At 42.4% G+C, this 26,403-nt stretch overlaps 1 protein-coding gene across 3 annotated transcripts; it reads right to left on the reverse strand.

Moving 5' to 3' along the window:
* Positions 1 to 2,391: 2,391 nt before the first annotated feature.
* LOC139629226 (dynamin-3-like) lies at positions 2,392 to 25,470 on the reverse strand. 3 transcript variants are annotated; one of them, XM_071491732.1, is made up of 21 exons: positions 25,160 to 25,470; positions 24,278 to 24,641; positions 22,316 to 22,389; positions 21,956 to 22,105; positions 19,646 to 19,849; positions 18,182 to 18,280; positions 17,768 to 17,928; positions 17,269 to 17,411; positions 16,961 to 17,096; positions 16,030 to 16,097; positions 15,242 to 15,380; positions 14,945 to 15,031; positions 13,256 to 13,326; positions 13,004 to 13,058; positions 11,318 to 11,431; positions 7,335 to 7,444; positions 6,350 to 6,464; positions 5,851 to 6,015; positions 5,456 to 5,691; positions 5,124 to 5,297; positions 2,392 to 4,080 (listed from the first exon to the last, which is right to left on the reverse strand). In XM_071491732.1, exons 2-21 carry the CDS (start codon positions 24,436 to 24,438, stop codon positions 4,038 to 4,040), a joined length of 2,505 nt encoding a protein of 834 aa, XP_071347833.1. In that variant the 5' UTR covers positions 24,439 to 24,641; positions 25,160 to 25,470; the 3' UTR covers positions 2,392 to 4,037. The 3 variants fall into 3 exon arrangements, 2 of the variants coding, with proteins under 2 accessions (XP_071347833.1, XP_071347834.1); XM_071491733.1 differs by having other exon boundaries at positions 25,117 to 25,397; XR_011692927.1 differs by lacking the exons at positions 2,392 to 4,080; positions 5,124 to 5,297; positions 5,456 to 5,691; ... (1 more) ...; positions 6,350 to 6,464; positions 25,160 to 25,470 and adding an exon at positions 12,506 to 12,573 and having other exon boundaries at positions 24,278 to 24,599.
* Between the last annotated feature and the right edge of the window lie 933 nt (positions 25,471 to 26,403).

Below are 26,403 nucleotides of genomic sequence, written 5' to 3' on the forward strand. Positions count from 1 at the left end.
TCAATAATTAGATTATTGAATCCACGTTATTTCATTTAATGCATGATTGCTAAAATAAAGTAATACAAATAATAAAGTCCGCCGATTTATACCAGAACTCAGTCTGAATACCGAAAACATCGCGTGTTTCACAGTCACAGCCGGTCAGAGGAGAGGAGGAGGATGAGCACTACAGCTTTGATGCAATCATTTGCAAACGCCCAAAGTTGTTCTAATAAAACCGTTTGTCACGCCCATTTGTTAGATAAAAGTATTAATCTTTATGCGTCATGTTGGATATACACTTTATTGAATGTATACTGAGTAGTTTTAAGACATGCACCCCCATGAGGCAATACCAAATTATACAGTTGAATATTAGGACATTGGGGATGAAGATATTAAGATATTTATCTGCATTTTAGTAGGAAGAATAAAAAGCACGCGTATTGTTCAATTTACAATCATTAAAATAAGACACAATTTAGCTTGATAAATGTATGTTGCCACAGGCTGCCAACTTTTATTCAGTTTTTCAATGATACTGTGATATTCTCAATTGTATGTACAATTGATAAATGTGCAAAACTCATAAGTTGGGGAGTAATGTGTCACTTGTGGATCAAAAGTTTTCCTTCAAGCCAAATTACTTTCTAGTTATAGCATTTTAAACATCCCTGCTTTCATTAAAATATCAAAAGGGCAAGCTTGGTGTCTTCTCAGTGGGTAACATGTGTTATGTTCTCTTAAAGTAATTTTGGCCGCTGTGTTCCCACTATTTAAAACACCAATAAAACAGTAAATGCATTATTATGTAAATATCACTAGAGGGAGCCCTCTACTCAGCCCTGCAACATTAGTCAGGCGCCAAAAAGATGATTTGAAACTGACTTCGTGGGGACAGGGGACGAACCAGCACAAGACTCTGAGGGGCTGAACGAAAGTGGCCATGAATGATCAAACCAGAGCAGCACTTCAGCTACTGTAACCACAGGTCAGACATCACAGAAGGCACCTCAGGACACAGATATACCAGTTCTATGTGTATATCTTCAACATACCACCTGTCCTTTAATTAGTCATTGCACTTGATACCTTTCCTTCTGATCATGCTCAAAAATATATGTGTCAAAATGACAGTATGCCAGATAGGCCATGTTACTGAAATAACTACAAAATTCAACTGGGCCTCTGCTGCCATCCTGTGGAAAACTGTGCTTTGATTCCTCTAATCATGGTGTTTAGGAAAGGGGGGGGGGGGTCCATGTATTCTTTAGTATGCAGTGTGCATAGTATTCTATACAAAGAAAAAAAAATCCATCACATTCACTGCATTTGACATCTATCAATTCATCTTAGCCAGTACACACAGTCAAGGGTTTGATTCCCAGTACGTCAAATAGACAACAGATGGGATAGCATTTCGGCATTTTGGCAGTCTTGAAGTCACTTTCTTTATTTAATGTATACTGAGTGGTTTTAATACATGCACCCCCATGTGGCAATACCAAATTATACAGTTGAATGTTCGGACATTGGGGACAAAGATATTAAGATATTTATTTGCATATTTTTTCATTTTTCAGATTTTTCATCATAACATAAGCAGTCTGGTTCAACGTCTATGACTAGACGATGGTCTGAGGATGCAAGGTGTGAAGCACTGTTCATGAATCCAGATATTTTAGAGGTACCTGCAACATTTTGTACTGACATATTGAACACTATAGTCTATAGATTTAAGATGCAAGTTCTAAATATTGCTTCATCTTTGAAAGCCAATGTAATATATAATACACAAGGGGCACGATTATTAAATTACAGTACCACTTCATTACTACTACTACTATTGATCCTTATCACTAACTGATTCTTACAATTCACTTTTACAAGTATAGTACACCTACACCTCTAGGCTGTCAAGAAAGTGGATATATTAATAAAAAAAAATCTGAAATGAAGTTAATTTATTATTAATTTATTTTCTATTATTTCCTTCATCTTCTTTTTTGAGTTGGACCTCTGCTCTTCCATTTTTTGTTCTACAGAGTAAAAGGAGAATAATGCATAAAGACATGGTGTTTGGATTTAATATCAAGTTTGTTGTGCTCTTGAAGTAGTAATTATCTGCTGAGCACAGTGATGATGCCACTAACATTTTGCTGTAATATCTGTGCAATAGGCTGTCACAGAATGTGCTGTAAAATCACTATAGTTATTTGACTCGTGAGTCTGGTAGACACTGTACCCACCAAGAATACATGAAGTTTCTGTGTACGCCAATAAAAAAAAAAAAAAGCAAGCAAGCCATAGCATATTATTTGTGAATGATATATTGTTTTTGTTGCACTCCAGTGAGAAGTCTGCATAAATATATGTGCTCCCCCCAGTGAAGACTCTGCTGACAATACATGACATTATGAGGAAGAAGTTTATTGAGGAGCGATACAGAGACACAGAAAATAACAACTGATGCAATTCCCCAGTTTAACATTATGCCCTCTGCTAAACAATGCCATCTCACTACAACTGGAACCATTTCGTTGTTGGTCTTCAGCAGAATTTTTTTTTTTTAACTTTACGATTCTCCTTCTACATTTAGCTTTGGCAATACAGAATTGTAATTCATGCCGGTAAGGCAGTCTAAATTAGAGAGAAGAGAGCATTTAGTGAATAGAGACATAGAGAACGATTAAAGCGCTAGGATCCTTGATGAGGTCTTTATAGTCCACAGGTACAGTATGTCCTTATCATTACCTATATACATCAGAACACAGTTTGGGCCCACATACACAATAACAAACCGACAGAGAAGCACTTGAACATTGACAATACCACCTTATGCTCTGATGCATAAGCTGACTGACTGGCTTTAATGGTTTGGAGGGTAGCGGAAATGAGAAGAGGTGAGAAAAGAGAACGAGTGTGACGTCATGTGATGTGCATGGATTTGCATGTTTCAAACCTGAGACAAAGGCTAAATGGAAACATGTTCATTTGTGGAGGAACTTGTGTTTTGCCACATTAAATCGTAACTGTTTATATATGTATATATATTTATATATATTTCTTTTTTCAAGTAGCAAGTTCCATCTCAGCAGTCAGCATCTGGATCGGAGCTTAAGGCTGCAAGGGTCACAAGTTGACCATTGATACAGCACAGGTGGACACCTATGACAAGGTTAAATGCATTATTGAGGCTGTTTCAATATAGAGAATACTGAAGGTGCTCCTCAGCCTTGCTATGTGTGTACGGCTGCTACTACAACACAGGAACAACTCACAAAAGTCCAACATTAAATTTACCCCCGAGGGTTGTATGATTCATCATTAACAGCTTTGACCATGAAAACAAATACAACTGAAACGCCAACAAACGTGCAGACAGACAGCACATGCACACATGTCCTCACACACTCTTACACACGTACACAAAATTACTCGCACACAAACACGCACATACACACACATACTAAGATACAACTTCTGTTCCTAAGAGAACATTAAGCTGATAATTAACACTTACTGTAGGGGGCATTATACAATAAATTAATACAATACTAAATCAAACTCAGCCTACATATAGGCAAATTAGTCCCTCCCCCATATACATACATACGCACACACACTCTACATACACACACTCCCATGCAATAAAAGCAGCTCATGTGCCATGCTGCATTTTGGAATGAGTAGGGCAGTACGACTGCTGAGCGTATTTTCATGTAGAAGCAGCAAGTGGGGGTGGTGGCTTGACTTGGTGAAGGGTTTGTGGGAGGAGGGGGACCCAGGGACTGATACTGGGTAGTGGATCCGCTAAGCAAACCTGGACCACAGGCGAGCAACAAGCGCACATACACATACACCACAAGACAAGTACCATACTGTACATAGATATATGGACATCGTCACCTGGCAGGAAATTGAGGGTCGGGGGGGTCAAAGACTTCAGTATCTGCACTAAGGAGAGACCAGGACAGCAGAGCCATGGCTGAGGGAGGAGGGATGAGGTGGATGAGGGAGGAAGATAATGGTATGAGGAACCCCCCTTTGGGCGATTACGGTGGGGCTTGTCGTGTAGGAGATGGAGGGGGCCGCCGGCTGAGGAAGAGAATAAATAATGTGACATAAGGAAAGTGTCACAGAGAAGAGAAGAGAAGAAAAGAGAAGAGAGGAGAGAGAGAGAGGGGGGAGAAGATGATTAATCTTCAGTGTTTATACAAGTTCAAGAAATATTCTGTGCTTATCTTATGAATAAGATACAGAAAGAAAAATAAATTTCTTTTCCTTTTTGCTTGAATCAACTATTTTCACATCATATTGTGTCTGACTCTTTCGTCAAGCACAAATGGTACAAACTTCCTCAGTGTCTCACACACAGCAGCCAAAATAAGCATCAAACCTGAGAACTGTAGAGATTCTTAAAGGCAGAGTTTGAGATTTTGGCAACACACTTAGTCACTTTCTTGCCAAAGAGAGTTAGATGGATAACACCACGTCTGTACGCTAAATCTTAAGTGTGCAGACACGAGGGCAGCCAGTTCTAGACTGTGTGCTAAGCTAACTGTCTCCTAGCTGTGGTTTCTTTTAGCATGAAGATATGAGAGTGGTGTCCATCTTATTTTAATTTAACTGTCAGCAACAATGCATTAGCAAAACAACTTTCTTCTCCAAACAATTAGCTTTGCATTTTACTTTATTTTAAAAAAACACATGTATCGTTCAATTTTAAATGATATTAAAATACGACACAATTTAGAGGCTAATATGTGCTGGTATTAGATGTCACTGAGCTCGCTGATGCTCAAGCTTGATAATGTATGTTGCCACAGGCTGCCAACTTTTATTAAGTTTTTCAATGATACTGTGATATTTTCAATCATATGTAAAAAGAATAATTTTGATAAATGTGCAAAAGTCATAAGTTGGAGAGTAACGTGTCATCGTTTGTGGATCAAAAGTTTTCCTTCAAGCCAAATTAATTTCTAGTTTCTTCCATGTTTCAGTCAGAAAAAATAGTATATGTAGAGGAATTTATTAATCCCAATGTGAAATAGCATTTTAAACATCCCTGCTTTCATTAAAATATCAAAAGAGCACGCTTGGTGTCTTCTCAGTGGGTAACATGTGAGGACTGCAGTTACCTGGGGATGCTGGGAGGGGCCCTGTTCGGGCGGCTGGGAGCCTGAGGGCTGTCAGCAGTGTTATTGAAGGGCCCCAGGGGTCCTGGGCGATTTGGTGGTGGTGGGGCACCTCGGGGAGCTGGGCGCTGGCCTGAAGACATCCTCCTGGGGGCAGTGGGACTGGGTGGAGGAGACCTGGGGAGGAGAGAGGATACAGGACAGAATAATGTTTAGGGAAGAAAGAACACAGACAAAAATAGAAAGGTGTTTTGACATTATAATAATGGTATTTTTTGTTTTTATTTGAAGTGGTCACAGCATGCATGTGTATAATCATTTTAATTTCACTTTACCTACGACCACCGCTGGATCCTCCCACCCAGGATGTGTCAACAGGCGGAGGCAGGGGAACAGTGATGGTGGAGGTGGAGATATCCCCAATGATGGCCAGGGCCTCCTTCAGGGCCTGGTGGGTCCTCAGCACCTCATCCCTCCTCTGGGCCTGCTCCTGGGACTCATCCATCAGGGCATTTTGGTCACCTGCAGAGTACAGCTGGGCCAGTAGCTCTGCATTGATGAAGTCCTTCACCTGGTGGTATAGAGAGGAAGTGCAGGGTGACTAATTATAATTGTGAAAATGAATTATTTGTTTCACACATCAGTATTATGATCATTAATATAGTTGTAGTAGCTTTACTCAGATAAGCAACAACCAAAGCAAAGCTGTGTTAAGTGATTTTTTTCTTACATTGTTGATCATGAGATGCATGATGGTCTTGGGCATGAGGTCCCGGATGCACTTGTTGACAATAGCCATGTAGGAGTCCACCAGGTTACGAATAGTTTCTACTTTACGCTCCAGTTGAGGGTCCATGGAGAAGTTATCTGAGGTGGTGGTGGTCTCACTCTCAACCTGTAGAGGGAGAGAGGAGAAATACCAATCCACTTTTATTGTCTGCTCTGTATGGAAGTTACATTTGAATACAGGCTGCTTTAAATGTTTTGAATGCTTTAAAAATGGAGGAAAAACAATGTTTCTTTCCATGCCTGGTAAAATATGGAAAATGTGGAAATTTCCAACATGTTCAAAGCTCATGAGAGGTGAAATTAAAAGGTTGCTTTCTACTGGTCTGAGTTTTAAAAAAAAAAGCTCAATAAGAGATGATGTTATGATCACAAAAAACAAAGGAACTGCCATTCAGGCACCAAAGGAAGAATTTGAATGGTGAGTGAATGGGTCTGCTAACCGTGATGGTCTTCTCAGGATAGACTCCAGCACGCAGGAGAGAAGATTTCCAGCTGTCCACATCATCCTGAGAGTCACAGGCCAGCTCCAGGGTGCGATTGTCCTTGTACACATTCCTAAACACCACGACACAGGAGAGAACATATGGAGTGGTAGCCACAACTTGACCCTACACAAAAATGTCATAGAATAAACAAAATACAAGAGATATAAAACATATATATCTAAAATATATATACAGATAAATATTAAAACTTCTATTTGACCTATGAATGAATGATGACTTAACAAAAACCAGACAATACTCCCCATTGTTCAAAAACTGTTCAACAAAAGAGATAAACTCTGACATCTGGAAGTATTGACAGTCTATTAGGTTATGTGCCTCCTTCCATGTGAGATATTCTGGTATTTAACCCTTTTTTAGGTTTCGAGCCAAGAGTCACTTAATGAGATGAAGAAACTGAGTTACCATAAAACTTTTTACAGGGCATCCTGCACCAATTACTGAAAGTTCAGGCATGATACTAAACATTTTACGCAGATTCATCGTGTTATGGATAGGTTACAGTCCTGTCAGGGCAATTAGCCCTTTGTTTTCCTTATATTATTATCATCAAGCCGTTATTGCAACATCAAGACCTTGACGTGAGTCCGATTGCTTAATAATTTCATGCAGTAATTCACTGTAAAATGTGTGGTATTTTAAAATATTTTAAACAAACTTCACAAACTGAGCTTTAGATCTGTTGGAAATGCTTCCAGTTTGTTCTGGCCAACATTCAGGCATAGCGCATGCACGCATACATACTGTACATAACACATAATCCGAAACACATTTCAGCCACTGCACAAGCGCACGGCCCTTGAACTCTCTCACTCCTCAGTTATCAAAAGCTTTGTTTTATTTGCAGCCACATGAGTTTCAAATTCAGCTACCGCAAAAGGTTAATGAAAAGTAGAAATCTAAGGGCCTTGCAGCTGACCTCGACTCTGTATTGAAAATGCAGAATATGTGCTTGCTGGACATGAAACTCTTCTCCACATCGCGGACCTTCAGGTTGTCCAAGGGGAGCATATATTTCTTCTCCTTCTCCTGTGAATGAGGAAAACAGAGGGTGTGGATGAAGAGGCCCATTATGAATTATACAGTTCTCTGTTTGTTGTTTTTCTGATTTGTCGTGGAAACAACGGTGGTGTATGATATCAGTAAGAGAAAGGTGAAATCAGGTTTTTAAAGCGGGAGAAAGGGGGTAAGCAGAAAGAGAGGGGGGGGGGTGACAGGAGGGAGGAGGAATGGGGGAGAAATGAGAGTGGGAGGTGGGAGTTGGGGGGGGGGGTGAGTGGGTGGAGAGGGGGTAGCAGAAACAGAGAAAGAAAAAGGGAGAAGCAGAGCACATGTGGAAGTCATTACAGTGTGGGTCAAGACACAGTCGTTCTTCACGGTGCATTTTGCCGGGCTGGAAGCTACAGGCCGAGGAAACTCTCTGGCTGTTGTAAAGACGGGGAAAATGCAGATAAATGAAAGCACCAGAGGTCTCCATAATGCACTGCTCAAACACAGTGCTGATGGTCTTAGGTAGAAGCTCTGACAGATTCAAAGAGGGCCTGTGATGGATGCTTTGGTTCACGAAAGTCTGCTCCTCATTTTTATACTCCATCCTAGCCTCCATCTTTCTTAACTCTCTCTGTCTTTTTTCTTTTATCCCTCCCCCTCTATATTTTTTCAATATTTTTTCTTTCCATTCCAGAGGGGCCCACTTCCTGCCTGATTTTTTTGAAGACGGGGGGAGAGAGAGCGAGAGAGAGAGATTAAATGACAGCCTGGCGTTAAAACTCAACATCTGGTAGTGCTTAGCAGCACACAGAGAAGCAGGGAAGGAGGGAGAAGTTAAAGAGACGGCGGGTGAAGGAGGAGGAGAGACTACGAAGAAGAAACACTGAAGTGGATTTGCAAAAGATTTGCAGAAGAAAGCCCACATCTGGTCTGACGGTCTGGAAAGCGGTGGTAGATGGTTGCAGGTAAGAATTAAAGGAGATGAGGAGAGAAGAAGAAGACAGGACAGGAAAACTCTGCAGACCCTTCAGTGTTGTATTCCCCAAGGGGTCACTACAGCCCATATATGGTCACACAGGTCCCCTCCCTCTTCCTCTCTCTTCCTCTCCCTTCCTCACTCACTCACTCCCCCCCTCCGTCTCTCTCTCTTTCCCTCTTTTTTGTAATATCCCCTCCCTGAACGTGCAGCCAGTCTGTCCCAGTCGTCTGAGCGAATATGCCACGTCAAGGCTGGATACTCTTCATGGCCGGCGTGACCAAAACGGACCGCGAGGGGACCCAGAGCTCAAACATCTACCAAAACAAATAAACAAGCCACGAGACGCGCACCAAAAGGCTGGGGAACGCGGCAAACATGGATGAGGCGATTCGCAATTTCGAGGGGTTTTCGATAGACAGGATCCTTGCTGCCAAAATGGAGAGGGGCGAAGGGAGGGCACAGACGACAGAGCCGCAAGCATCTGGAATGGCAGAATACAGCACACAAGGCCTGACTCTTAACTCCGGCTCCGTCCACCCAGTGTTCAGACTACCTGTTCATTGTCATACTGGTGTACAGTAGTCTGCACATTGGTTAGACTGGGCATGGACCCTCTTCTGTCAGTCTGTCTTTCTGTGTCGCTCTCTCTGTCTCTCTGTTGGCATTTCAGGTCTCCAAGATGTGTGTTTTTTGCATCTGTTGCTTCCTCCTCACTCTATGCTATTTTTAATCTATTTATTATCTGTATTTGATCTGTATTCATTTGTATTTTGTGCATTCTAACACTCACCACTTCCTTTTCACTCCTTTTTGGAATAAACATATATCACAAGTTTTCAACACTAACTGCAGATTTGACAAATTGCTCTGAAAACCAAGGTGTTAAAATCTGAATTTTGAGCCAGAATGGTAAAAGATTTAAAGCCAAAAGTCACAAAATAGCCAGCTCACATAATTTATAGCATGAATGAGTAAGTGTGCAGGCTGCTAGCCTGGTGCTCTGATGAAGATGTGGTCCACTGGAAGGGGGAGGAGCGAATGTGGCTGCAAAGCATCAAACACAGGCCAAAAGAACGAAGGGCCAATCAATCAAGTGGAGTTTGAAAATACAGTCAGACACCTCCAGTGAAGTTATTTCAGTGGGTGGCCAAGAAGGACTTGGAAGCCTTAAGGCAAGGGATACTGATGTGTACTAGATTGCTGTGGTGTCAAATAACTGCGAAAAGCTGGTAGGGAAAGTGTTTTGAAGATCACTACATCAGCAAAAACCCCAGGAAACAAAGACTATATGTGAACATATGATGTTATACATTTGACTGCTCAGTTTAATGAGTGATAGTTTATTTAGTGAAGTTTTTGTGTTGTTGGTTTGTGGTGAAAAGTATGAAAAGACATGCAACTTTTTCTCTGATGCATTAGGGGTCAAAACAGTGACTTAATGTCATGAAGTGGTATCTGCTTATGAAGTTGAAGATTGGAAAGAGAGCGGGGGGTGGAGGGTGGGGGGTATATTGATATTTAATAGAAGGGTTTCTCTCCGCTGAAACATTGGATGCTGGATGTTTGGATTAAAAACTTGTGATTTTCCTGCCAAGAATGCGAGCCGTTCCAAAGTAACTGCCAACCACACCAAGCGAGGGAGGAGGGTGTGCGAGTGTGTGTATGTGCATCTGTGCGTGTGCACAAGCACATGCACGCATATGCGACTATAGAAAGTTCACGGAGTGTAAAACAGAAATATACAAGGCAAAGCCAGCGGAGTCTATAATTTCCTACATTGCCACACTAACGTATCAAATGACAATCTGTAGGCCCAGTGCTGTGCGGCCCATGTGCTGTCTGAGGGCTGAGTGAGCTCTCATATATTTTGGGTGTCTGTGAGTGAACATTTGGTTGGGACTGGGACTGTTCCAAATTTGCTAAGAAGAAGCGAATGCTTCAACTCCCAGTGGAAAGAGGTGGGGAGAGAAGAAAGGGAGAACAGAGGGGAAACTCCAGGACAAAAGGAAAGATGAATGGAAAGAACGAGTGAATGACAGAACCATGGCCAGTCTCTTCACATACGTAATTTATGCAATAAACTGCTCCATAATGGTGATGATGCATGATTCAGCACAGACTGCAAGCTCACGTATAATAATTCAACCCTGGGTTTAGCTGACCTAAAGTGCAGCCACATATAAAAATCTATTGATAATCAAGGCTGGAGAGAACACTACTCTCTCAATCGATTTGTCTTTTTGTAAAAAATATTCTCGTCTGTGAATCTCTCTTGGAACTATACCCTGACAAGTGACTAAACCAGGTCCAGTAAACAAACAGCAAAGCAGCAACAACACCAACTGGCTGAAGGAGCTGCAGTGTGTCTGCCTATCTACACTTGCTGTGCAGAATATCCTCCAACCTGTACAGCAGGCACAGACAGGCAGACAGACATCAGCCCGCCAAAAGAGCCAGCAGGATGGACCAAATGCTGCATCCTGTCACTGAGAGTAGTGGGCGCAAATGGTGTCCTTTCCTACAAAATCTGTGTGCTGTCGTTGGTCTGTATTCTGTATTATCAGTGATAATGGAATTTTTTTTATTCTGAATAAAATTTTAAAAAATATTAAAGAGACCTGTGTCATTTTTGTTCTCCACTAGAATGTATAATTGGTAGTTGACATCTCAAATATTAATTCAACTACTTGAAAAAGAAAAAAGGAAAAGAAAAGAAGACCACAGACCCTCAGGGAAACATGTGGCTCTTTAGCTGCAAAATGCTCCTGCTAAAGTTGCCAGGAAACCAAAACATCGCCTGAAAGAAGCTAAAACAGGGACATGCAGAGTCGGGTGAATTAGCTGCAGGTTTGTAACTGCGGGCAACTCCTCTTACTTTATACATAATCATTTAATCCATATAAAAACATTGATCATAGCTACTTTAAACTCACCTCATCATCCTTGAACCAGGAGAGGCTCTCAGCAGTCAGCACAAACCAGTACTCCTTAGCTCCTCCCTTCATGATGCTGATGTTGTTGATGGTCAGCCAGCCTTTGCGGATGACCTAAGGGCAGGGGAAATAGAAATAGCTGTGATGCCAAAAAAAAAAAAAGATTAAAATAAAAATTATTAACCCCAGAAAAAAGAAAATTAAAGGATGACAGGTGCTCTTTATCCACAAAAAACAACTCACCCGCCTCTAAAACAACAAATCTGTAAAACACATTGTGGCCAACACTAGCCCAATCTGTGCAAATCATCAATGCATGAATTGCGATGAAATGTGTGTGAAGGTCAGGTTAGGTGTGTCATTGTGTCTTCGTGACTCACTCAGAGCCTAGCATGTGACTGTGTCAGTGCATTCAAGGAACTGTGTTCACAAAGCCACAAGCAGAGACCCGTGTTAGCTTGTTAAGTGACCACCGAGTTAAGTGCTTCGAGCACACAATAAAGCCTGTGTGTGTCTTCTGTGTTAGGTGTATTAACCCTACAAGACCTAAATAAACAGGCCTGCGGGCACAGTGCCAAGTGATTATTAGGTTAGATTACTGTCAGTCTCGCACCGCCTAAGACTCACTAAGGAGGTTACCCAAATCATTACAAAGCCTTTCTGTCATATGCACAAATGAGAGAGCTCTTTTTTGTGGCTGGATCCATGACAGGATATTAAAGGAATGCATTCTTCTAACTCTTTTAATGTTAGAGATAATAAGATATTTTAGCTGCCAAACCGAGGAAATTTTCATTTCTGTTTGTCTAGTTGGCAACCCCTTGTAGTCTGCAGGCCTTGGTGGGTGGAGGGGGTGTTAGAGAGTAAATGGTTAGACAGTAAAGTCTTACAATCAGGCCTGATGCGGGAGGAGAGGAGGCCTGCAACAGGAAGGAATGTGGGGGTTTTAGACACCCTGCCGCACTAAAAAAAAAAAATAGTAACTTTTCCAGTGCAACTTGTCTTTAAGAAAATGTCTCTGCCCAGCAGTAGCCTACACAGCCAATTTACCATTCTTGACCTGTCAGAGTGGAAAGCGAGAAAAGCTTCTTTATGCAGCAGTGCTGGAGAGCACCACACAATGGGCAGAAGTGTTACTGCAGGCACAAATGACATTGCAAACCATAACCCACAATGAGCAATACTCACCAACAGACACCCATAAGAGGGCAGCTGAGATTCTCACTAAGGGATGGGGATGAAATGCAAAGTGGCACCTTGATGACACAGGAGGGGTTCAAACAAAGGGAAATGTCTCAACAACAACACCAGTGATGATGGTGGCATAAAGTAATAGAACCCAAAGTGATTCTTTTACTGAGATAAAATCATAAAACCAAAGAAGCAAACAAACCACTGTGCGCAACTGGTGCCCCACTAGACATAATACAGCATGCATGACTAGAACTGAAATTAATAATAGTAAAATCTTAAACAAAATATAAGGCTAAAATGTATATAACATAAAAATTGTGCAATACAAAAGATTGTAATGAAAGAGAGTATCTCAGCTCTCTTTCATCTCAGCATCTCTCTCTTTGTATTCTCTCTGCAGTAACCGGCCTGTTGCCGTGTAGGTGTGCAGTACTCCCTTGACCTCGCGCTCTGCTATTTGTGTGTGACACACAAGACATGACAAACGCTCACCTGATTTCCTGCTGAACTCTGGCTCTTATTAGTCTGACTGCTCCTCTGCTGCGCGCTGCGGTGGAGAAACATCAGAACAGAGATGGTAGGAAAGAAAGGATGATGGTGAGAACAAGGTGAACACGGAGGAACGAGGAGGGGAAAAACATGACAGGGGTACAAGGAAATCTTCTAAACATTTCTTTTCACTAGCTTGACGTGTTTAGTAATAAATAATTTATCATTGCGGAGCCAAGCTAATAGAGTCTTTACTTAGCAAAGCCAATGAAGTCCTCGTGGTTAGTGTTGATGTAAGAGAGCTGGATATCAATCAACAGCAGCACCTGAAACAACAGCACACAAAACATTTATCATGATGTATATAATAATATTTTAGGAAACACACTTCTTTTGCTTTCTTGCAGAGAGTTAAATTAACTGATTGATACCACCCTCATGTCTGGACGGTAAATATGTAGCTAGAGCCGGTAGCCGGTTAGCTTATTAGCATAAAGAGGCAGGTAAACATCTGGCTTATCTCTGTCAGTGACATTTTTGTGTGTGTGTATGTGTGTGTGTGTGTGTGTGTGTGTGTGTGTGTGTGTGTGTACTTGTACTTGCTACATAGTAAGGACCAAAAAAAGTATTTTACTAACAGAGTGAGAACATTTTGGGAAAATGAGGACATTTTGGCCGGTCCTCACTTTTTGAGACACCTTCAAATCACATTTTGAGGGTTAAGACTTGGTTTTAGAGTTATGGTTAGAATTAGGTTTAGGTTAAGGTTAGAGTCAGGGTTAGGCACTCAGTTGTGCTGGTTAAGGTTAGGGTAAGGGGCTAGGGAATGCATTATGTCAATGAGTGTCCTCACAAAGATAGAAGTACAAGTATGTGTGTGTGTGTGTGTGTGTGTGTGTGTGTGTGTGTGTGTGTGTATTGTTTGTTTTTTTCAAGTATTTTGTATGCTTTACACAAACAAGATATAAAATGTTAATTTGTGATCTTTGGATGCTCTGGTAGAAGAATTTTATTACCTTCAGACAGAGCTGTCTGGTTCTGTTGGAGGTTTCTTCCTGTTAAAAGGGAGTTTTTCCTCCCCACTGTTGTCAAATGCTTACTCATAGTGGGAACAGTCACTCGACAATGTTGTAAGTTCTTACCCTGTAAAGTGCCTTCAGATATTGTATTTTAGGATTTGGCAGTATATACAAATGAAATTGAATTGTGAGTCATGCTAGCTACTTTCCATTGCTTCCATCTGCTGGCAACAGCTTAATATTTAACAGACAGATGTGAGCATGGTATAAATCTTTTCATCTGTCTCTGACCAAGACGCATATTTCTCAAAATATCAAATTATCCCTTTAAAGGGGGTATTTCAAAGTTTTCTCTGCCGCCCAATGTGGTTTCTTGCCAGGAGCGGGTGGTGGTGATTGTCGCTTGACAAGAGCTTTGGCCATCATTGTCTTTATAATACAAGAGGAAATAATAGACCCTCTGAGCAGCGCTATGTCTTCAGAGTAGACTGGGGCTACAGTGAGTCGCTAACAGAAGGTGACAAGACAGGCCGGGGCTAGCTGGTTAGCATGCTAACTTCAGTGGAAGAAAAGACATGATAGAGACAAGAGTTAACATTGGCGTTGCTTTCCACTAATGCAGACAGCTCTTGGTGAGTGAAGGAGTGAAGTTTGTTGCTGAACTCACAATGTTTCTCCTAGATTGGTAAGTAAACAGCTGCTAATACTAACGTTGGCTATGTAGCAATAGCAAAACTTACAAATAGCTCCTTTAAATGCATTATATGTTACATTGTATATACATTCATAGTAATCTACGTGTATCATTGGTAGTTGTTTGTAATTTCAGAGCATTACAGTGACAGATATAGAGCTTTGTGAGTATACGTGTCACAAACACTCCCTTAAATGTACATGACCATAATTACAAACTAATGAGTGTTACCTGGTCCTTGGCCCGACTCTCTCTGTCTCGGATATGAGTAGTCACAATTCTCTCAGTTTCCTCACGCAGCCGCGGGAAGCATTCCAGCTGAAAACATATCACGCAGTTTATCACTCATTCTACACAATGAACATGCAATTATGAATGATAAACACCGAACTCAGAACCAAACTTTAAGTGAACTAATTGAATCGTGTTTCCCTCTTTTAATCTTTTTTCAATTGAATTTTGATTTAATTCATCCATCTATTATGTCCTCACCCTTTATCAGCTCTGCCCATGAATCACATGATTTACCTTGTTAGAGCACTGGCGCACAGTGTTAATCAGCTCCTGGATGACCATGTCCACGCACTTGACACAGGGCTCCTTCAGCTTTATGACCTGCTTCTTCACAATGGCTTCGAATGCCATGTCGGGGGTGAAAAGTCCAGTCCTGAAGCCCACCAAGAAAAAGAGATCAAAGGTGCAACAGTGATGAAAAGGGTTGACGTGTACTTTGCTGTTGTAGCAATACTGGTGTCCCTGCGTTTGGTCTGCGTTCTACAATTCATAACCATAGACTATATATGTGGTTGCAACAATAAAGGGGTCATTACCAACACTTTTTTTAGATGTGTTAATATTGGACCTGCTGTTGTTTTTGGAGGGAATTCAGGCTAAAATGTGATGTCTCTTTAAATGTCAGCTTCTCTCTCACTTGGGTGGCAGTTTCTTTGGTTGTGGTGGCCAACCACTGCTGAATCAATATAGAAACACACAGAGAGGCTGGACTGGACTTCCCTCTGGAATTCCCATCCAGACCAAACCGGCTTAGGCTGTTTTTATTTTGTTTTTCTGTATGATATTTACCATATGTGGCCACAGGCTGTAAATAATTGCATTTATACCTTTTTAATACTAACAGGAAGAAAGTCAAGTGTGGTGATCACTGATAAGCCAAATATTTGGCAGACTTATGTTAAGAAAAATTGAAGAAAAATGCGCAAAAAGTAGACAGGTAGTGGCCTCTTTTGGCAAGAAGAGAAGAAGAGGGTATGGGAATAAGAAAATCACATATTTTAACCTGGTAGACAATGTCCTACCTGATACCATGGATGTTTTTGATGGCATAACTGATCTCGCGACGCATCTCTTTCTCATCACACTCCATCTGCAGCAAACAGAGAGGAGGATTTCCATTGGTGGACACAGAAAAGAAAGTCGTAAAATATTTAAAAGATGAGAGACAGCATGAGAGAAAGCACGACAAAGACAAAGACAAAGACAAAGAGAATAATTACAAGATGAAGAGGAGTGAGAAAATTGTTTGAAAATCTGTATTTGTACAATGAGTTTGAACGGACAGTGATAATAATGAAGCTATTCAGGGATCATTCAAGAGAAAATCACAGTAGAGAGAAAAACATTGAGCATTATATGTTTGAGGAGATGACAGGAATCAAGACAAAGAACAAGGGAGGAAATAGGCTGGAAAAGAGAGTCACTTAGTCTTGTGTTCAATCTAAAATTGTTTTTCTTAAAACTAGAAAAAAAGCAGATATCTTAAACCTGCGCAGTTTCCTCTGTGTCAGGATTTTTTTTAGAAATGAGTCTCAGTCTTGACACAATCAAACGAATTAGAGCAGTATCTGCCATTCAGGACACTGAGGTCATGAACTTGTGCATTTTTCTAGGGCATTGTCACAATCTGACAGGAGATTAAATTCAACAATTTGCAAAGTGGACATGGTGGGATTGCAGTATAGCTATATGAAGATATATGTATCTTCCTCTTGTGAAATTTACAGACACTATAATCAAACAGCTGAAACATTTTTAGGGATTTCAGGGATTTTCGTATCTAGTCAGAATTTTTTGAGGGAGTGTTGAGGGGACTTGGACTCATCACCTCAGTCATTTCAAAATCCTGGCTATGGCCAGGTTTAGGAAAAAATGTGTACTTGAAATTGGTCAAATAATGGCACCCAATCAGATTTGTTTCACTGCCATCTTTGTTTACGTGCAATATGTCACCTTGACCAGCTCAAAGGGGAAACGCTCATGGAAGATGCGATTGATTTTCGCTCCACCAGACAGCTCCACTGTGTCCACCTGGTCTCCTGAACCCTCAATCCTCTTCTCAAAATCCACAGAGAACTGCTGCACCATCCTGAAACACAAAACAACGGAAACAATTAAATAAACGAATCTAGCACTTACTTCCAACGTCTAAAATGTAAGCCGATGAGGAAGGGAATAAGGAGGGAAAGAAAGAAATTCATATTTTCTGTAAACTAAATCTAATGTAAATGTTCTTGCTGTGAGAAAAATGGGGCACTGACTGCAACAGCTGCTTGGTTTTACGAGATGGGTCATCAGGTCGGTATCCCCGGTATTCCTCGGCCTCCTTGTCCAGAGCCAACAGCTGGGACTGCAGCTTGGTGCGGAAAGCTGGCAGCGTGTCCCGGATGTGGTTGGTCAGTTGCTATGGAGACACAAAGCCAGCAAGATGAAACACACTATCATCGCACAGGGCCGTCAATAAGCAGATAATGTTACTGGGATTTTCGCTGTACAGTCAGTTTAATAGTCAAGAGTGTATGTTTCAGTGTACTCTCAGAGGATGCTTCGTTCATACAATAGCAATGCAGAGAAAACGTGGAGTGAAATTATAAATTATGAGGAGCTGAACTAGAAAGAGTGAGTGCGTTTTCCACCTACTGGCAGTATCACCCACACTGAAGTGCAGTACAATGGAAGTGCAAAAGAAAAGTAGGCCGCTCTTTTATTAATTATGGAAAGTGCACTGTGGGAAAGCACTGGGAATAAATCTCTGGTCACCTGGTTGAGTACTTTCTGCAAGCGTGGGGTGCCCATTTTTTCAGCCATGTGCCTGTAAGATGGGTGGGACAAGAAGAACTTCCTCTCAGCCTCCAGAGCTGCCTTGATGTCTTTCTTTCCATCAATGTCCTTCTGGCTGCGATTCACCACTCCGATGTAACCTGGGAGTCAATAAACGAGGAGACACATCGAGAGAAATAATGAATGACAAAGACAAACAGAAAAACAAAGAGTGGCAGGGAAAGAGGGTAAAATAAGGGTGGATTTAGTGGATACTGAGAGAGGGAATTTAAGAGCGAAAGGTTGGAAAAGACAAAACAAACTACAACAGCCAAAAAGAATCTGGCTGGCGTAGCTCACTTTGCAACACACACACACACACACACACACACACACACACACACACACACACACCTCTTCGCAGCGGCAGCAGCTTGTTCTCCAGTACATCTCGGGCATCTGTGCCCTCATCCATCAAATCCAGTTTGGTGATCACTCCAATAGTCCTCAGTCCTAGAAAAGAAGTGAAAAAGCACAAAGAATGAGAAAGGATGTGGTGGAAATTTAGAAATGAAGTTTGAAGGTACTATTTTAACAGTCGATTAATCGTTTGTGTTACTTTTAAGCGGAAAACCTAAAACATTTGCTGGTACAAGCTTCTTACATGTAAAGTATTTTCTTTTTCTCTCCCTCATAGTTCATTGTAAATTGAAAATGTTTGGGTTTTGCATTGCTGATGAGCCAAAACAAGCAACTGGAAGATGTCATCTTGGGCTCTGGGAAACTGTGACACATATTTTTCAAGGTATATTTTTGATGAAAACAGTTGTTGCAGCACTAAATGCTGTGTAGTGCAAAGCACATTGAGCATATAGGGGGAACTGTGCCACATCTGCTGCTGCATATCACAACCCACTTAATATCGATTGTTTATTCTTCATTATACTTAAAGGATTAAACCATCCCACTCCCTGAAACCCCTCCTCATCCATTCTCTGAACTTTCTTTTTTGTACATATCAGACCAACTTGATTATAGTTTTACTACAGTCCCAGAAACCAACCAGTACTTCTAAACTGGAATAAGACATACAGTATGATCCTGGCCCAGTTTTACTGTGTGTTGATTTGTTCATTGTAACTTGATTCAACATAAATGTATTTGTATTTAATCCAATCACCACACAGCAGAGTTGGGAATTTCAGGGCTCCTGTGTGTCTGGGCCCTAATCCAGTTTTACATCCAGCTCTTCCTTTCTTTTTTTTATTCCTTCTGTCTTGCCCTACCACTTTCTTCTTCTTCTTTCTTCTAATCAATTCCACTTCCTCATGATGGCATCCCTTCTCTCCCTGCTCCCTCCTTTCATACTCCACCTCACTCTCCTTATATAATTCATTGCTCCTACAAGGTTACTTTGTCCAAGTCCTCCTCCTCCTCCTCTTCTTCCTAGCTAATTCATCCTCCTATCCTGTGTCCCCCTCCTGTCCGATTCCTGTCTCCTTCCCAACCCTCTCTCATCATCCGACTGTCTCTTTTTCCATAACCTCACCCTCTGTGTCTCCTTTCTTCTTCCTATCTTTCTTTTCCTAATTTATCTGTTGATTCTTGCCGTCCTCATCCTCAATTTTCCCCTTCTCTCAGCCCCTTGTATCTAATAATACTGTGACACTTGATCGATCCCTGTAGGGAAATTCTGTTTCCACATTCAGAGAGGTCAGCACACAAGGTCAGACACTGAGCACTATCACTGCAGCTGATACAGACTCTGTATCTTGTTGAGGCATCATGCTTTATTTCCTTCGATTCCTCTTCCTATATCACTCCTACAGGCCCCTTTGTTCCCGATATCCCTTCCTTACCCCCACACCCATTCCTTACCCTGGGGATCAACGTCTTTTGACAGTTTCAGAGCATCAGAGTTGGCCAGGTCAGTGTTGGCTGGAGTGACAGCCAGGATCAAGCAGCTCTCTCTGGTGATAAACTGCATGATCATGTCCCTGATCTGCTGCTCGATGTCTGCAGGCTGGTCTCCAACTGGCACCTTAGTGATCCCCGGTAGATCGATGAGAGTCAGGTTCAGCACTGCACAATCAGAGAAATGCAATATGAGAACTGTGTGACATTTCTGGGACCTGTTGCTAGTCAAAGCGGGATCTCCATCATTTTTTAGCTTGGAAGGTCCCTTGTAGCTTCAACATTGCCCCCTAGAAATGGGAAAAATAGAAGCCTGTCCAAAACAATGAAAACTGTAGTTACAGAAATCTCGTTATATAAATAAATAATATATAAATAGTTAATAAATAATATAAATATCCAAAGACCAAAACGTGAATAATCGGATCATGGGACCAGGATTGGGTTGGACCAGCTATTTGCCCATTATTAAGTTGGTGTGTGAAGTCCCCCCCCCCCAAAATTCCTAGTAACTAGCGCACTAGTCATTACTATGAGGGCGCAGCATTGAAACAAATTAGTTACTACAAAATCAAAAGCTATCAAATATAAGCAGGAAGTCACTGTAACACAAAGAGCAGTAACTAAATTTTCAAATATAGTTACAGCTAGTTTGAAGGCAAACTAGCTGACAATGCTTTGCAAACGTAGATTTTACTTTGACTCATATTTGAGTTATGTTTCATAAGTTACTTGTAGTTATGACTAAGAAATATCAGATTATGCTAATCTAATCTATATTTGGTCAATTAAGATAAAGTTATTGGCATAATAGCTTGAGGTGTTAAAATCTTGTCCCACTATACATCATTATTAAACAGAAAATTCAGTCAGGTGTTAGGCAACTATGATGTGGTCAGATCTCTACCATATTCCATGTTTATCCACGTCCTCTACTCTTAAAGGGGCAATTTGTAAATTTTCTCTGCCACAGAACATGGTTTCTTGTCAGGATAGGGTGGTCGTTGTCTTTATAATACAAGAGGTTATTATCTCCCTCTGAGCAGGCAGTCGCTATCGGAAAGTGACAAGACAGGCCGGGGCTAGCTAGTTAGCATACAAACTTCGGGAGAAGAAAACACGTGATAGAGACAAGAGTTAACATTAGCGTTGCTTTCCACTGCTGGAGACAGCTCTCAATGTTTCTTCTAGACTGGGAAGTCAAACAGCTGGTAATGCTAATGTTGGCTATGTAGCAATTGCAAAACTTACCAATAGCTCCTTTAAACAGGTTAAGTAAGTTAGCTATATACTGTGTTAGCAAGCTAATTTTATCAGTTGGTTCCATTAGCTAGCCTACAAAACAGGTACACCTGGAAGTTAGTTGGTGTAAATATTTGGCAACAACTAGCCACCTTATAAAAATAGTTTTTGTAATGAAATGCATTTTAATTTAGTTAACATTCACTTAGCTACATCAGCTGCTGCAGCTAGCTTCAGAAAACTGCTGCACATGTTTTGGGAATCACTGGGGAACGAGAGAACTCACTTTTAAATGTGTATACCACATGAATACCATGGTATATAAGGTCCCTCCCAGAACCTAACTCTGATGCAGAAAACACAGCTTACTCCAGTGGCAAAAATGGAAGAGCAACTTTCATTTGAATACTAAATAAAGATGAAAATGTCCTTGTTGAATTTGTCAATTTAGCATTTCAAGATGTAATTCCAATAATCTTGGATGTTTACTGTACATACTATGAGCTCTACACCAGAGAATATGTTTTGATTATGCTAATAGCTGTTAGCTAATTCAACAATTCACAATTATCAGTTGTAATCTAAATGAAAGAAGTGGCAGAGGATCACAGATGGGAGAAAGCTAAATTTGTCCATAATTTAAGATTCACTCCTTTGAAGGTTCTGAATTTAAGGGACAACATTCACTTTTATGATGCTGAAACATCTGAGGACATCAGTCAGTTTAGCATATTTGAAAAGAAGCTGTATTCAGCCATATTAACAGAGAGCCTTTAAAGTGTGTTTAAACTGTGTGTCTCCTTTTAAGTCCTCAACAACATGGTAATCATTTATATATAATTATTTTGCTAGTCAACCCATTTTCTTTGTTTCTAAAGATCCTGTTTTTACAAATATTTTCTGCCAGACATTCATACAGAGAGCAAGAGTGCGCTGACTCATTGGCAGTCACAGCCTACTTTCATTTACAAGTGTTATTGCATACTGTGACTTGACAGTGAAAGGAAGGAAGCTGAGTTACTGCTTTCGCACCGTGAGGGGAGTAGACCCGCAGGTTGATGGGCACGGGAGATATGCCCTTGTTGGCCCCTGTGACACGGTCTGTCTCCGCCTCGATCTCCTGGCGAACCTCATCGAAGTCTGTAAACTTTTTCCCTTTGCAGTGGAGGAATTCAGCCCATTCTGAGGGGATGAAAATACAGAACATATTCCCTGAGATTAGTGGTGACTGTGCTGCATGTGTCAGAGAGGAAAATAATGGCAGTCTGAGAGGGAAAAAAGCCAGGGAAAAACACACAGTACAATTTAAAAAGGAATAAAGGGGGAGGCTGCATTTGTGTGTATGTGTGCATGCTAGTATGTGTGGGCGTGTAAATGTGTGTGCACGCCCACCTGCAGTGGCGCTGATAAGCTGCAGGACCAGGGGCCTGCGGGTGACAATACCAGATCCACGGGGGAGAAAGTCCCTGAGGAAAGACAGCCAATCAAAACTCATTATATCAAACCACAGCCAATGTAAACATTTATCAAAGAGTATAGGCCAGGCTATAGGTGGCGTAATGATACCATAATGTCGCTTTTTTCACTTGTAACTCTTGAAGGGGAAATACCTTATAATTACACTCTTTATGATGACCTGCCAGCTACTGTAGAGCCTTTAGTGTCATTTATCTATAATGCTCGAAGCCAGTTTAATAGGGTCCGAGCAGAATAGGTCATTTTCAAACACAGCAGTTGTAGCTATCAGCTGCTACTGCCGCTGCAACCGAGTGCTCCATCAGTACAGGACAGTGTGACTCCTTAAACAACAGGTTAAAATGAAGAGCTGCATCATTGACAGGGAGCTCTCTCATTTAAAACAATGACTTCACCATTTCCTGGAGCGTTCCACACACACAGACAAAGTGTGTGTGAGTCAGTGTGTGTCCACTGCTGTATGTTTGCACATGTGAGCGCAAGCGTGCCACACACCTGGCAGATATCACTACTACCTCCTATGCTACAGGTCTGTTCTAAGAAATCTTATTAACACATATCGACCGTCGGAAATCCCTCAAGTGGGATGACTTCAAAAAAGACAAGCCCACAGTTTGTCCATTCAGCACACTGCAGAGCCTGTGCTGGACAGATGGACCATTACTCAGCATCACGACTCTAAATGAGGGATGGAACAGGACAAAATCAATGCATCCATCTGGAACTGAGCACGTGTCTGTCAGAACTGCACAAGAAATCCACTATTTGGTCACACTGGAGACTTTCTAGCTAGTGGCACGTAACTGTGAGCTTGATTTAGTATTGCACTTTCATAAGTCATTGCTAAGGGCTGAGCTCCAAAAACTCTGGATCCTACAATTCCCATAATGCAACTTAGTAGCAGCTTTTTGAAGACCTTCAATGTTAAACATCCTCATCTTTAAAACTCCATATTCTAAGTTTACAACAACAATTATGTCACATATTTGAAGTCTAAAGCCAAACTCCAGAGGATCCCGATTACATCACCAGGGTTATTTTCTCAGATATTAGGAAGCTCCCTCTGGAACCAGACACAACAATGTACAGCTGTTTGATTTGTCTTCTTATTTCAACTGGCACAGACACTGCGCAGCAAAAGAAATGTGGCAATAAATGACTCAGTTTAAATACTTCATTTTTTAGCAAATCCTGAGATAAAGTGATTAGGGCTTTTTTTTTTAATTATAAAAAAACTGAAGGCCGTTATAATTAGCTCACATTTAAAAGGTCATGTCTTTGAAATGCAGGGTTAGAAAATGAAATGACGAATCTGCAGTACCATATTATTGAGCAGAAAATAAAGTTTTTTGCAGCAGACAAGACCACAGCACACAGTAGCACTGTAACTGACGCAACCAATATAATTCTTGGTTTGGGAATGGCTTGATCCTTGTCAAAAAAATATCACTTCATTTGCAGCTGCTCATGATTTATTTGTTGAATATTCATGTATTTTCAGGAGTGGGAGCTAACACTGCTCCACACAGTGGGATGATGTGGTTTCAAATGGTTACAGAGGATGCTTGGATATTTCTAGGACTGCGAAGGAGCCTGACTGCAGTTGTGCTGATTGGACTGAAACCCCCAAGGTGCTGCTGTAACCCAAATACCACTGCCCTCCTCTGTCAGTAGCCACAAGACAGTGTTGTGTGTTTAAAAATATACACTGCACAAAACATAACCGACTCTGCTCATCACAAGGTGCCACAGCAGTGACTTAAAGCTGGGGGGGGAGATGGTTTGAACTCTGCACAGAGATTGGCTCCATAGGCCTCTTATGTCACGCTCAAGGTTAACGGGACAAGGGATTATCCTATTTCTGGTGGTCAACTTTACCTGCCTACAAAGTTCTCCAGCACGGAGCTCTTCCCTGCGCTCTGACCGCCGACCACTGCGATCTGCGGCAGGTCCAGGTTGCAGGCCTGGCCGATGGAGCTGAAGGCATCCTGCAGCCTGTTGACCAGCGGGATCAGCTCCTCCATGCCACGGTTTCCCATGGTGCCTTTAGACGGAGGGACTCGGGATCAGCGAATGGAGAGAGAGAGAGAGAGAGAGAGAGAGAGAGAGAGAGAGAGAGAGGAGTTGGGGAGGGAGGGGGAGATGTGCCGCTGCTATATTAGTCCAGGATACCGCGGTGCTTGTTGATGTAGGGAAGTCATCTAGCCGCGCATTGCCCCGAGCCAAGCGAGGGTCGGACCGACTGTGGAAGCAGAGGAGAGAGAGACAGAGAGAGAGACAGAGAGAGAGAGAGAGAGAGGGGGGCCGAGAGAGCAACAGAGAGAGAGAGGAGGGGAGAGAGAGAGGGGGGAAATGTGCAGGAAAGAGAGATATGAACAGACAGGGACAGACAATTGCGCAGTTGCTTACCACCACCACCACCATAACCCCTCTCTCCCCTCTCTCCCCCTTCTCTCTCTCTCTCTCCTTCTCACACACAAACACACACACACACACACACACAGCGAGCCGCACGAAGCCTATAGTTTCAAGGGCATTCGGTGAGCGGAGCTCCACAGGCTCCACGAAGCCTCGTCACCTCGGACAAGCCTGTGCGCCCAGGGCTCCACGAACCGAGCACGAATTACGCTGAATAAACGCCACACAAAGCGCCAACCGCTGACACGGAGACACACGCCGCTACACAATACGAACAGTGCCCACTGCAAATATATCACTGTGATAATCCCAGGCTGTGTGACCGTGTCGCTGTCCTCCTACCCCGCCTCAGGATTCCCTCGCTGTTTTCAGTGTCCGGCGGTCCCGGTCGCTGTCCAGTGCTGAAACGACGCGCAGATCAGGCAGCGAAGACGAGCGACCAGACCCCGGTCGGTTACACAAGCATCACCTGCTGCGGCTCGATCCCACAACTCCTGCGTGTTGGCTGTGTTCGCCTGCGAGCTCCGTCACGGTCGGCTGGGTGTCAGAGAGGTCTCATCTCGAACACAAATTCGCCTTTGACAGATTAATCATTTTTCCCCCCTCTTCTCCTTTCCGCGGTGTAATTGCGAAGCTGCGCCTCGCTCCCACACCATATTGACGCGGCGGAGGACCAATGAGACGCGCGGGATTGGAGACGAGGCAGAGGAACACAGCGCCCCATTGGCTGGGCAGGTACAGGTTAGGCGTACCTGAGCCCGCCCCCTGTTTACATCCGTGCCATTTCTGCCGTTGTGAGTCATGCGGCACGGCTGCGCATCGCTGCAACAGAAGAGGCGGATGCGCTCGTTCAGATCCCCGCAGTAGGAGCAGAAACCAGCTGTCGTCAATTTCATTCACTTCCATTTCATACATGGTATAGGCCGTGGCAGTCATTTTATGTCGCTTTGCTTTGTGCATACCAAAAGAAATTGCTAAGTTGAGCTGAGTCCTTTCTGACGCTGACATTATCGGGGCGATAATGTCAGCGTCAGAAACATAAAGCCGGGGAGGGGGTTGCGTTAACTGGACACAAAAGTGCGATGCTTGGTCCAAGATTGTCATTGCAGGCCGAGGCTGGTGGAGGCGGTCATGCGGAGGGGACGCTGTCATTCTGTCTCATCCTCTCTCGGGACCACATCTGTGCCAGATAATAACCAGCGTCTCTCCTCCGCTGGCTGATATCTGCTATCCTGAAGTGATCTATGAGGAGAGATCTAATTTGCTCCTCCGGGCCCTTCGCTGAGAGGTTGAGCAGGAATCTGATGGACTGTGCGTCGATAACATAACAGGCAAAGCGCCGTGCGCCCCCACCCCCACCCCCCACCCCCCACCATCCGCCAAAGACAGTAAAATATTATCGATTTAGTCAGTATTCGCCCTTTTCATTGTGGTCAGGCCTCTGACGGTGAGGTCGAGGTGACACATTATGTTGTAGTGAGCTCGGGTGTCACCAGGTGGCAGTAGGGACATGACTACTGGTGAGTTTGGGTCCACTTGTTATTTAGTTACTGCACATTACACCTGAATTGATCTTTTACAAAAAT

This window comes from Trachinotus anak, unplaced genomic scaffold, assembly GCF_046630095.1.
Source record: "Trachinotus anak isolate AG129_WGS33_773 ecotype Australia unplaced genomic scaffold, CSIRO_AGI_Tana_v1 ptg000012l, whole genome shotgun sequence".
Classification (NCBI taxonomy): domain Eukaryota; kingdom Metazoa; phylum Chordata; class Actinopteri; order Carangiformes; family Carangidae; genus Trachinotus; species Trachinotus anak.

What these genes read in the sequence shown, in the direction of transcription:
- LOC139629226 (XM_071491732.1), bottom strand. Translation starts at nt 24,438, where the DNA reads ATGGGAAACCGTGGCATGGAGGAGCTGATCCCGCTGGTCAACAGGCTG. An exon ending in ATTTTCAATACAGAGTCGAG is followed by an intron (nt 6,465 to 7,334) that starts GTCAGCTGCAAG and finishes CGTGGTGTTTAG; the next exon opens with GAATGTGTACAAGGACAATC. An exon ending in ATCCTGAGAAGACCATCACG is followed by an intron (nt 6,016 to 6,349) that starts GTTAGCAGACCC and finishes CTCCCTCTACAG; the next exon opens with GTTGAGAGTGAGACCACCAC.